General features: G+C 46.5%; 1 protein-coding gene across 1 annotated transcript in view; it reads left to right on the top strand.

Moving 5' to 3' along the window:
* The window catches only part of TRIO (trio Rho guanine nucleotide exchange factor), a 354,997-nt gene that overhangs the window by 135,457 nt on the left and 206,855 nt on the right, over nt 1–12,685 (top strand). The window contains exons 4-7 of the mRNA XM_030332423.1: nt 3,290–3,482; nt 5,959–6,471; nt 7,951–8,073; nt 12,362–12,553. Coding sequence (XP_030188283.1) covers nt 3,290–3,482; nt 5,959–6,471; nt 7,951–8,073; nt 12,362–12,553 — 1,021 coding nt within the window. The remainder of the gene's footprint in view (nt 1–3,289; nt 3,483–5,958; nt 6,472–7,950; nt 8,074–12,361; nt 12,554–12,685) is intronic.

Below are 12,685 nucleotides of genomic sequence, written 5' to 3'. Positions count from 1 at the left end.
CCCTCGAAGATCAACACGAAGTGAGCTGAGCAGTGCTGAGGAGTTTGAGGATTACTTGGGTCACCTTCTCTGCCCTTCCTCCCTTTTTTTTCTTTTTTTTTTTTTTTAAGCAATTGAAGTAATAGAGTAAATGTCATGGAATTAGTTTGCAAGGAAATTTTCCATTAACTGTGTGTAGGAGAAACAAGTCTCACTAGAAATTCTTGCTGGTATAATTGGGATTCCCACACAGTGATGAGAATAACCTCAGTCTTGGTACATCTCTAGGTGTTTATTGCTCTTATTGTTTGAAATACACGCAACTAATTATGTTCTAGATCGTCTTACCTTCTTTAGAATGATTTATAGTGGCTCCATGGATAAATCACCTCAACTCTCTTGTAACTGGTGAAGTAATGTGAAGACTTTTGACCGATTCATTCATGAACATTCACATAAAAAGCTACTTTCTTCGTCTAGAAACTGAAGAGCGTTTCTCTCTTTCAGAGACCAGCATTGAGAAGGGACCTTACTTGTATCTAAAATTGCCTTATGTCACAGATAAAATGAGGCTCTTAGGTGAAACTGCTGAAGAAACTGGTTGACGGCCGCATTTTCCCATGAGCACTGTCTTCCGGGAAGGGCCGCGTGGACCCCTTCCCTTGTACACAGCTGCCCGAATTGGTTAGCTGCTCATAAATACACCTGGGTTTGGGAGCCTGCAAATCTTCCTTTCTTTTTTTCCTTTTTTTTTTTTCTCTCCATGTTTGTTTGTTTTGAGAGAGAAGAGAGAACGAGTGGGGGAGAGGCAGAGAGAGAGGGAGAGAGAGAATTCCAGGCAGGCTCTTCACTGGAGACGTGGAGTCCGATGCGGGGCTCGATCTCAGGAACCGTGAGATCATGACCTGAGCCAAGAACAAGAGTCAGATGTTCAACTGACTGAGCCACCCGGGTGCTCCACAAGTCACTGCTTTCTTAATAAGGACTGGCTTTTAACTGGGTAAAGAGACAGATTGTAAGGATGTGCACTCCCAGCCCAGTTCACGTGCTGTTTCATTACTTGAAAAGCCACTGGGTGGTTGGTTTGATTGTGGAGGAGGGTGGACAGTGAGTCCTTTTGTAAACTGGGCCAGCTAAAGTACCTTCTGGTTGTGGTGTTCCCTGACTTGTTCCTGTCGTTGAGCCTGGAGTTATTCCGGATTCCCTTTCAGCCCCTTTCAAGCGGAGGGTGCGGTTTTCTGTGCACGCTGCGTAACGCTCTGTGAGGAGAGGCACAGGCTGCCGGAGAACTGGCCCTGATGTGGTGAGGGCCGATGCCCCGAGTGCAGCCCGGCAGACGGCACCCACTGAGGCCCGAAGGGCCCGGCTGCACTGCACAGTCGCCCTCCTTTGTTGTGTGGCTGCAGGTAGAGCATCCGCAGTGGGATGTCCCGTTGGGGCAGGCTCCCTCTGCTCAGGCAGAGCCCGAAGAAGTCCGGAATGCTCCCGGTGACTTGGGAGATTTTGGGAGACATTTCTGGAAGCCCCGTTTGCTTCTAGGATTTGTGAAGGAGGCCTGTGCTGTTCTCTTGTTTGTGGCCCAGGACCTACTTGAGACAGGGAGACATGATACCAGGAGGGTCGTGTGAGCCGAGTGTTAACTCATTAGGAGTTTTTATTCATGTGCAGTTGTAGACGGAAATGCATCAAAGCATTCCTAGCAGTTTCCACCTCTGAGTGAGAAGCTAGGCCGCTGATCAGCCTTGTCATCTCTTGGTGGATTTCCACACCATGTTTCTGGGGCCTGTGCTACCACCCATGCAGGGTCTGTCTCCACAGACTGTTTGGAATGTTTTGTGACACGCCTGTTACATGGATGTAGCTGTGACAGGAACTTTGCATCTGTGAAATTGGGAACAACGGCTACTCTGATGCATCAGGATAAGGAAAGGAATGGTGTCTACACGCACGCGTTCATGTGGGGAGGGGGAGGGGAAGGTAGAAGATGAACTTATGCAGTAGAACATGAAACTGGTTTTTTTGTTTGTTTGTTTGTTTGTTTGTTTGTTTGAGAGAGAGCGCAAGCAGGGGAGAGGGGCAGAGGGCGAGAGAGAGTGTGAAGCAGGCTCCACGCTCAGCATGGAGCCCGACTCGGGGCTCGATCCCACGACCCTGGGATCATGACCTGAACCAGTATCAAGAGTCAGACGCCCAGCCGCCTGAGCCACCCAGGCAGCCCAGCAATTGGTTTTAGTTTTGACTTAATTTATTTTCACTTTTTAACTTCACGTAAATGGTAGCAATTAGTTCTCTTGAGTTTTAATTTATGAACTGTAGCTGTATGAATTTATAACTGTAAATGGTTACTAGTTTCTCAGGTGATTACCCGAGACAGGGAAATGTCAGGTGTCTTTCCTGTAGGCCCGTACGTTCACGTTGGGTGAAAACCCAAGTTAGTCACCGCGCAGTTGGGGTCGTAGGTGTGATTCCAGGTGACCTCAGTGGCGGTCACGATCTGGCTCATGTCTGACCGGGATCAGCCGCCTGCACGGACTGCATGTGTCCACCACAAGACAGCTAGGATGACGGCCCTTCCGCAAGGGTGAGCCTGCTCCGAAGTCTCTGGAGAGCTTCCGCATGAACACCGGAGTTCTCACCGAGTGTGACTGAGGATTTGTAACCTATCTTCAAGGGCGATTTAACTCTGGATATTCTTTATTACAGAAGTGCATTACATATATTTCCCATGTACCCAGGGGTTGAGATTTAATAGAACTACTAATAATTATGAGCAACTGGCTTTTTTGTTTGTTTAAACTTGCCAGAATGCGGAGGGGAGTGCTGAGGGCTGGTATGTCACTGCTGCAACCCGGTGAAAAAGACAAATAAGTCTCAGTATCACCATGAACATCTGTTTACCACCAAAACCCCACCAGAAGGGTGCCAAGGACCCTCAGGGAACCTCCGAGATAGCTCAGAGGCCTGAGCCAGTGAAAGGGGACAAAATGGGACATTGGAAAGTTCCAGTGCACTGGGATGGGTGGTTTCCGTACCTGGGAGGCTCTTGCGACTGCTGTTCTTTGATCTGTGACCTTCCCCACCTGGGCTCTGTGCACCTGTCAGGGGTCTGTCCCCACTGGTGTTCACCAGGGACCTTTGCCGTAATAGTTACTAGACAATGGGTGCGATCACTTAATACACAAAAGATGAGAAATTCCCTCCCCACCAGCCCACCTGACCGTACGGAGCCCCACAGACAGGAGTCAGCCTCACCTGGTGGAACTCAGAGAAAGGGTCGCGTGGCTTAAACCTATTTTTTCTTTCTCTCTAGTGAAGAAGTCTGCAAGCGAGGATTCACGGTGATCGTGGACATGCGTGGGTCCAAGTGGGACTCCATTAAGCCTCTTCTGAAGATACTGCAGGAGTCCTTTCCCTGTTGCATCCATGTTGCCCTGATAATCAAGCCAGACAACTTTTGGCAGAAACAGAGGACTAATTTTGGCAGTTCTAAATTTGAATTTGAGGTAACTTCCATGTGTAGCCAGACCAATTAAACCAATAGGTGTGGTTTCTTGAAGTGGACTTTTCTCCTCATTTTAGATATCAGATTTTTAAAGCCACATATTAAATGGGAGCTGCATATCTTGTTACATGTGGCATGTAAAATTAGTTATTGCGTAAAACAACAAAAATGGGTTTGTTTATCCCATTATCCTACTGGATTATTTTTCCCGAGGGAGATACAGGCTCCAGTCCTCTTGGTTTGGGTGGTGGGGCTGCTGAGGTACAGGGTGTGTAGCATAGGACAAGGTTCCCTTTTCGCCTGATAAAATAGCTTTACCTTCCAGTCCTGGTGGCTCTGTGTGGCCTCAGATTCATTATCCTTGCCTCTGTCTTAGAAATAAGGGAACATCGTGGAGACATTCCCAGCTTCACATGTCCGGAAGAAACGGAGTTTTTACCTTATCCTTGCTAAATGGAGAGAATGATCTGTTAGGTATTTCATATATCAGCTGTCTCATTTATGAGAAGGGAGATAGTCCTCTAAAAATGACACCGAGTGCCAAATTCAACAGCGCATACGGTCGCGGTCTCCCAGACGGTGCACAAAACAAAAGCCTCAGCCTGTTGCTAGCTTAACTTCCCTTCCCACTGACACCTCTCCTTCAGCTACCAAGGCTCTGACAAGGCTTTGGTGCAGTTCGTGTAATGAAATGGTTATGGGAAGAAAGTATTCTGGCCAGCTTGAAAATTGATGCATGCCCTGTTCTGTAATAGAGTGTTTTCTAGTAAGATGTAATGATTTTTGGTTGAATAGATTGCTTCTCTTAGCACCTTTGCCCAGACAGTAGGTTTTAGTGATGTATTCATGTGTGTCGATAAGGTAAACAACAACAATAGTATTAAGCACATCACACAGTATTAATTCTCAAGCTTTATGTTACCTGTTAACTTCTCAAAGTGTTTTCACATGGGTATTACTTACATTTTAAAATCTTCTTCCGTGGTACCGATTTTCAATCTGATATCTGAGTTTAGTTTTAATTTGAAACTACATTCAAGAAATTTAGGTAAAAGATGAAACCAGTAAGCCCTTATTTTCACACGGTAAAGAGTGATTTTGGATGACAGTTGATTGGGTCTTATTATTTTCTTAACACAGAATTTAAAGCGGGTTGTCTTTAATTACACACGTTTTAAGCAGAAATAACGGTTTAGCAATATAATGCGTGCACGTTTTTGCTGGTCTAATTTTGATCTCTCCTTCTGGGCCTTTAAAGTTACCTGTACCAGCTTTTCTACTGAGCTTATTGTCTCTACATTGTTACCAGCCTCGGCCTCTCTCTGTGAAGTGATTAGATCCGTGGGTGTTATTAGAAGTCTGAGCAAATGAGACAGGAATGAACCTACAGTCAATTGCAGGCCAGCACGCTGGGCTGGGAGCAGCCCGTCTTTCTAGCTCAGTTTGTTGCTCTTTGAAGGTTCTCATGCCAGCCATCTTGGAGTCGATGCACTCCTAAGTCTCTCTAAGGCTGGAGGTGACAGAGATGGGGCTAAACCAGCCTTTCTCTGTTTTGTTTTTTGCTTCTAGGCCACAAATCTTTTTTTCCTTTCACTTTGTCTTTGCATTTCATGACTCCTCTCCCACTCCCTGTGTTTCTCTTGAGGCACGGTATTGGTAGTAACCCTGCAGCAGCATGTGGTATAGGTCGGGTGAGGTTAATCTGATTTTTGCTTAGATTGTAAAGGATGAAAACTTTGTCACTGTTAGATTGGAAGGTACAACTCTTATACTAAGAACTGTGGCAGATCATTGCAATGAATGAAACTCTCCCTCTGTCTTAGCTTTGTGACAGGAGTTTCCGCCCCCTTTCTGGCTACTTCTGTATATTCTGTAAAATTTTAAAAAGCCATTCATATCCCAGCATCCACTATGTGATGGGAGGTGAAGTTAGGACAGGGTGAGTGGTAATGGTGGTCCGGTGGGAGCGCTGTTTATCATTTAATGACCAGCTCACAAATCATTGTCCTGAGAGGGAGGACATTAGCTTGATGGTAGATAGGAGGAGGCCTCTACGGTGTTTTCTCTTGGGAGTGAGGTGGTAGAGTGGTGTGCATGAGAAAGAGTGCATTGATGAAGTAAAATTGGTAAATCCTCTGCTCTGTTTTGCAATTTAAGACATTTCCTGGTAATTGTGCCTAAGATAGTGGGTTAATTTCCACATTCTTGGAAAGAAATCCAGGCTCTTTAGCTCTTCTGAAATACTTATCCTGTAATTTTAGGAGTTCTGACTAACGTGTTGCTCTACTAGATTTATCTTTCACTGACTATACTGGTAATGTTTCTTTCATCTACATTTATTTTTTATGGGGCCAGAACAAGGTATGTTTTCTATAGATTAAGTTTGAAAATCTCTGAGTAAGTATTGCAGGTTGCATTATGATAAGGCCACGTAGACTTGGTTCATCTTCTCATACATGATTTTTTTTCCTCTTAAGACAAATATGGTCTCTTTAGAAGGCCTTACCAAAGTAGTTGATCCTTCTCAGCTCACCCCCGAGTTTGATGGCTGCTTGGAGTACAACCATGAAGAATGGATTGAAATCAGAGTTGCTTTTGAAGACTACATTAGCAATGCGACCCACATGCTGTCTCGGCTGGAGGAACTTCAGGACATCCTAGCCAAGAAGGAATTGCCTCAGGATTTAGAGGGGGCTCGGAATATGATCGAGGAGCATTCGCAGCTGAAGAAGAAGGTGATTAAAGCCCCCATAGAAGACTTGGATTTAGAGGGACAGAAGCTGCTGCAGAGGATTCAGAGCAGTGACAGCTTTCCCAAAAAGAACTCCGGCTCGGGCAACGCGGACCTGCAGAGCCTCCTACCCAAGGTGTCTGCCATGTTGGACCGGCTGCACTCAACTCGGCAGCACCTGCATCAGATGTGGCACGTGAGGAAGCTGAAGCTGGACCAGTGCTTTCAGCTGAGGCTGTTTGAACAGGATGCTGAGAAGGTAAAGGAGCAGGGAGAGGGAAGCTAAAATGAGGCCTGGAGGGGGAGGCCTCCTGGCTCACTGGGGCCGGCAGCCAGGGCCGCCTTGGTCGGGAGAAAGGGCCAAGGAAGGGTAAGCCACTCTCACGGCGTTGTTTCAGAACTCGCCAAGCGTCACTTCAGACATCCGCCCTAAGTCTCCCTCCCTGTTTTCCTCCTTGGGCGGGCCAGTGCAATTTTAGGAACTCTGAGTTATTAATTACTGGCAGTTTGCTTTAGGATAGCCGTAGGACGAATGAGAATGGTATCTTGAGTTAAAAGAGTGAACATTTTATAGAATTATGTTATTGAAAGCGATAATTGTGTACGTGTTTTGCTAATAACTGCTCTTCACTCCTCTCTAGGTAGTGACAGAACACCGTTCAGATCTATCACTGAGTATGTTTTTAAAATAAAAGATGAATAATGTGTTAAGAATAATGGCTTCTGGGAAATATGGGCAGTGATGACTGACGGTCTCCTTTTATTCTTGTGCTCCAGACAAAATAACCCGTCCAAGCAAATGTTTGTGTTACAGGCTCAGTCTTAGCAATGTGGAACACTTATTTATAGGACTGTGTTGTAAGCCATGAATATGAGTGAATTGATCTCTCTTAATTTGAGCCCATTGAATTTTTTTCATGGACAGGAGAATATTTTTAAAGCAAAAACCAAAAACAAAAAAACGGTATCACAAACCTTTGTTTCAAACAGTGACAAGCCACTGCCGTTGTTTGGCAAGCTTTTAATATATCTGTCAATGTACTTCTGTTTAAAGAAGTGCCTTGTCAAAGATGCTAGAAAATCTTCCTTTCAATTACTAGAAAAACAGGTGACTGTCTGGGATTCTGGTTCAAGTCATGATACCAGGACTAATTGATAGTTACTCCTTTTTCCTTAAAGGTTTTCCTTGTAAACAGCATAATTGTCATCCTTTTCCAGGTAGTATCTGTATTGACCCTTGAGAGGGATGTCATCATTAAATTTTTTTCCCCAGTCCTTTTTATTTTTATGACAGATTTCATTGTTTGCTTTTGCACAGCTTTTAAAATACTGTTTGCACTAAAGCGCATATGATTTGTAGTCACTGGAATTGCTGTCAGTAATCTGTGGGCATCGCAAAACTGGTCCACATACCTGTAAGTCCCTAATTTCACCCAACAGGTCTTTAATTGAAGAGCAGTGCTTTCATCAGCCTGAGGGATTTGAATACCTCCTTAAAGAGTAGCATCTGCTCCTTACATCCTCGTCAAAGGAACGCAGTAGACATAAGATTTTCTCATAGACCCTGCAGGTTCGGAACTGCTTACTTTGTAGAAGTCAAGGATCTTTTGGACCCAAATCCCCGAGAGGTTATCAAAGGAATGACACTGCCCTTGATTGCCTTGGTCCTGCTCCTGGGCCTGTGCCAGTCGCTTCTCTTCTGGAGTGATTTCAGGTTTTTTTTTTTTCATTCTGGTAGATGTTTGACTGGATCACACACAACAAGGGCCTGTTTCTGAACAGCTACACCGAGATTGGGACCAGCCATCCTCACGCAATGGAGCTCCAGACACAGCACAACCACTTTGCCATGAACTGTATGGTAAGACGCTGTCAGAACAGACGTAGCTTGTGTGTGCGAGTATTTTAGCAGACGGGCGGTGTTTACACAGATGGTGTCCCAGTGCACTGCCAGGAGGCCGTGCGGGGCCTTTGGAGCTACCGATTCGGTGGTCGCAGCTGACCTCCAGGTGTGGGAAGTTCTCAGTGTTGGCGGTATCCACGGCGTCTTTTAAGTTTTAAACGAGCAAAAATGTGAAAACAAGCAAACAAACCGGTAAAACTTGAACCGGTTACTTGGCCGGTTCAACATGGATGATTTTGATGCTAGCTCGTGTGCTGTCCCTCTTAGGAGCCTACAGGGGCCCCAGAAAGGCTCCTCAGTGACCACGTGACTCTCCCGAGAGCCACTGTCACTGTGCTGGCTGCCCTTCCCGAGGAAGAAGTAAGCCAGCCTGCCTGCCGTCTGCCTCAGGGCGCACTCCAGTTCTCCTGAAACGTGACGTTTCCTTCCAAGCTGAACTGAAGTAGTGGGGTCCGGACATGAGCCGTGCCTGGAGCTCCCTGGCTCTGTTTGGGGTTGATGCCCCCGATTCCCGTGGCCTGTCGTGACCAGATGGGGGGTTGTTGTAGGACTATTAAGCAAAACAGCAGAAGACCAATGAATTTTAAGTAGCACTTGTGTTACATTTTTGGAGTTACTATAACGAAAGTATTCTATATTCTGTAGAGTATATTCTATAGCATATATATTCTGTATCCTATAGCGTATATGTTCTTTCTATAGACAGTTAAGCTTCTAGAAATTTTCTTTTCAGGGACAAAGAGTTTTGGTTTGGACTTTGAGCCAGTCTGTGAGAATTAACCACTCGTGGACCTTATAGCTTTTTTTTTTCTTTTTTTTTTTTTTTTTACAGAGCACTGAAGCAATATAAAGATGGGCTTTTTTTATTAATTAAGATACCACTTAATTGAAGTTTGGTCAACTAAATGCTCCACTTTAGGTAGTTTCAAAGATAACATTTAGCAATAAAATTTTTGTAGTAGACACCATCAGAAAAGTTTGATACTGTTCTAGGGTTTGAGGTAAGAGAATTTCTGGTTTAAATGATCAAACCTGGGCATAGATGAGGAGAGCCAAGATGTTACCTTTGGAGGAAGCTTTTTAGAATATCTTCCCAAGAAATTTTTATCAGGTTTTCAGACCATTCTGACCCTGCAGCTACAGGCAGTAGGCATGCAATCCACTGTATCACATGCTTTAAAAACAAGAAATGCTAACATATTCTTCAAACAAACGAGGACACACAATGTCTTCTCACCCCACCCACCATTATTAGTGGCACATTTAGGATCGAGAAGATGTGAGCGTGGTGTGGAAGGCAGCAGTATGGGGCGGGAATGCAGAGTTTTCTCATCTGTAAAGTGGGGATTATAGCTGCCTTCCCTGGAGTTCTGTTATTTTATTTCCTCTCTATCTGTAAAATACTAAGATGATGCTGAACACGTAGTAAGTAAGTACTTGATAAATGGTGATTATTAGCAGTCGCGTTATCACCAATTAAAAGCACTGTTAAACTTTGGGGAGCACCTGAGTGGCTCAGTTAGTTGAGCGTCTGACTCTTGATTTTGGCTTAAGTCATGATCCCGGTCGAGGGACTGAGCCTGTGTCAGCTCCGTGCTGGGTGGGGAGCTGCTTGAAAGAGGCGAGGACGAGAGAGAGAGAGAGAGAGAGGAGCGAGCGCGAGAGAGAGGAGAGAGACAGAAAAGAGCGAAGAGAGAGACCGGGCAGAAGAGCGAGAGAGAGAGAGAAGGACGAGAGCGATGAGCTAACGAGCGCGCACGTCCTCAATCATCCATCTACAATCTCAATGATCACTATCAAGCATCCATATAACTATCTCCCTCTTCCCTTGCTACCCTCTCCCTCGCCACTCTCCCTCTCCTCTCCCCATGCTTATGTGCTCTCTTTAAAATAAAAAGAAAATTAAAAACTCTTAAAAGTATGAGTGATGTCTTTTTTTTTAGGTCTGTTTTCTGATTCTTTACAATAAACTATATCACTTTGCTTAAGTTGCGATTTTGTTTAAAAAAGAGCAGGGTAACTGTGGCCATGCTGGGTGGCAGCCGGTTCCAGGCCCCGTCCTGCCCCTGGCCTGCCACAGTACTGAGTGCTTGGTGCCTGTCTGGGGCATTTAGTGGTTGCAGAGCAAGGGCCTGGTAACTTCTTGTGCTACCTGCAGTGTGTTAAACATTTTTTGACAAAATGAAAATGTGGTCATCAATATGCACGGTCGATAGTCTCTAAAGAACGCTGCTGCGAAGGGACACCAACAGTTGGTTGGGCTCATTGTGTGTCACGGATACTTTTAATAGCTGTGACAGTAAGAACTAGCGGCAGGTACCGTGACGCAGGGAATTCTACGTTGCCGTATTTGTGCAGAGGGAGTTTCTTGGACTGCGTGCCACCACGTTCCTTTTTCTGTGTTGCCAGTGATGCAGCGATGGGAAGGGTCTGATCCGTAATCCACAGACCGGCACTCCCTACGCAGAGTGCAGTCTGCTTGAGGATACGAAAGGGTGACACAGGACACGTAACGCCATCTCGGTGGGAGTGAATACCCTCAGGTTCCCATGGCGGGGCCATCCGAATGGGGAGCTCTGCTCTGGACTCCAGCAGAGGGCATCTGCTCATTCTCTTCCCGCAGGCCTTTGGGGTTGATTTCCTCTTTAACGATGCAAACAAAGCAAAAATTAGCATTTACAGTAAAACCTTGGATCGGGAGTAACTTGTTGTGTGAGTGTTCCGCAAGACGAGCAAACGTTTCTCACAAGTTTTAACTCGATAAACGAGCGACGTCTCGCAATACAAGTAGTTCGTGACCCCAGATGTCACACGATCCCAACTGAGCCAGCGGCTCTTAAAATCCACTTCGGTATGCAAGCCCTTTGGATATCACGCGTGTTTCCAGAATGGCCCGCAACTAGAGAGACAGAGCACCTGTGAGAAGGGGAGCCACTAGTTTTGACTAAAGGATGCTGGTCAGAGCATTATTGCCATAAGAGCCGGCGAGGACTGTTTCCCACGGACTGTGACCTTGGCTGACTGTCGCAGCTCCGCAGGTGCCCTCTCTCCCTGCACATCTGTTAGCTGATTCTAGCCTGCAGATGTGCCCAGAAAAGGAACTCAGAGGCTGGAGTCTGTGGCTGGAGTCTGATCCCAGAGTGCCCTACCTAGTTCAGATTTGGGTGAAAATGGAGGGAAAGAACGGACAGGTGCACAGCTGCATTCTTCAGGGTGCTCACTGGGTGGGCTGCAGACCAGGTGGCAGTGAGGAGGCTGCTACAGGGGGTGTGGCAGAGGGACAGTGGCCCAGAGGACCACGCGAGAGGGGAGGGGAGGGGAGGGGAGGCCGGAAACACGGAGAGGGGTCTGGATAGGTTGATGATCAGATTTCACGGCTGGATAGGGAGGGAGGAGCCAAAGAAAGAGGTGTCTTGGTGGGTTTTGGGGAACTTCTAAGAGGAGCAGCGTTGTGATGAACTACCTGCAGCTGGGGTTTGCTGAAGGTGCACGCTCCCCACTGCTGCCTTCCCTGGAATGGGAGCCTCAAGGACGACTGAAGGTGGAAAGGGGAACAGCATAGTGGGAACTAATTTGGGGAGAAAGGGGTGTATGTTTTCCAGCCTCACAGTAAACTGGTAGGCTTGAAGATGGGCACTTCACGGAGTAGAAAAGCTTGATTGAAGGTGTGCACGCAGCGTGGTTCCTTTCGTGCCTCGGTTCCTCTTCCGTGGAGAAAGTGGATCCGTTTCCAGAAGGTTCTCTATTGGCCCCAAAGCGACAGGCGCCTGGAGCTCGTGTAGACAGGAGAGCTTGTTTCCACACAGAACAACAGCCCATGGTTGATCCGTGTGTAGTTTCTGGGTTCTAGTTAAAACCTGCAGCGTTGGGTTTTGTCGGTTCTGGGTGACTGCTTCACAGTGGGCTTGCCATCTGGACCCTTTTCAGGATTCGAAGCCAGCGAGTGAGTCAGAGTATGTTTGTGCGCCCACTTGTGTACTCTGTTGCTTTGTGCCTAACAGTCTGCCTCTCAGCTAGTTGATTTGTAATTTTGCAGTTTTAAAAATAGAAATTGAAACCAATGCTTAGAGTTTATGGAAATCAGATAGCAAATATGTACACTATTTTGTACCAGGTGATTCTGCTGTTCAAAATATAACTGAAGTTCGTGGGCTGTGTTTCAGAAAGCGCCATCCTCTGTGTTTCTTAGAAAGAAGCTTCTTGTCCGCCTTCCCTCACGAGCCCTCTTTCTCTGCCCCTTTTGCAGAACGTGTATGTAAACATAAACCGCATAATGTCGGTGGCAAATCGCTTGGTAGAGTCTGGCCACTACGCCTCTCAGCAGATCAAGCAGATTGCGAACCAGCTGGAGCAGGAGTGGAAGGCATTTGCGGCAGCCCTGGATGAGCGGAGCACCTTGCTGGACATGTCCTCCATTTTCCACCAGAAGGCTGAGAAGGTCAGTGCCCGGGCCCCACGGCCCACGGGGTGGTGACAGGAGGACTTCCTCCTTCGATGCCCTCCCAAGTCCTTGGAGGACTTTTGTGTGACCCTTATAGTGCCTAAGAACATGAGCTCTCAAGCCAGGCCT

Source organism: Lynx canadensis, chromosome A1 (assembly GCF_007474595.2).
Source record: "Lynx canadensis isolate LIC74 chromosome A1, mLynCan4.pri.v2, whole genome shotgun sequence".
In the NCBI taxonomy this organism is placed as follows: Eukaryota; Metazoa; Chordata; class Mammalia; order Carnivora; family Felidae; genus Lynx; species Lynx canadensis.
Note: the sequence above shows the minus strand (reverse complement) of the source record. Positions and strands in the feature narration are given on the sequence as shown.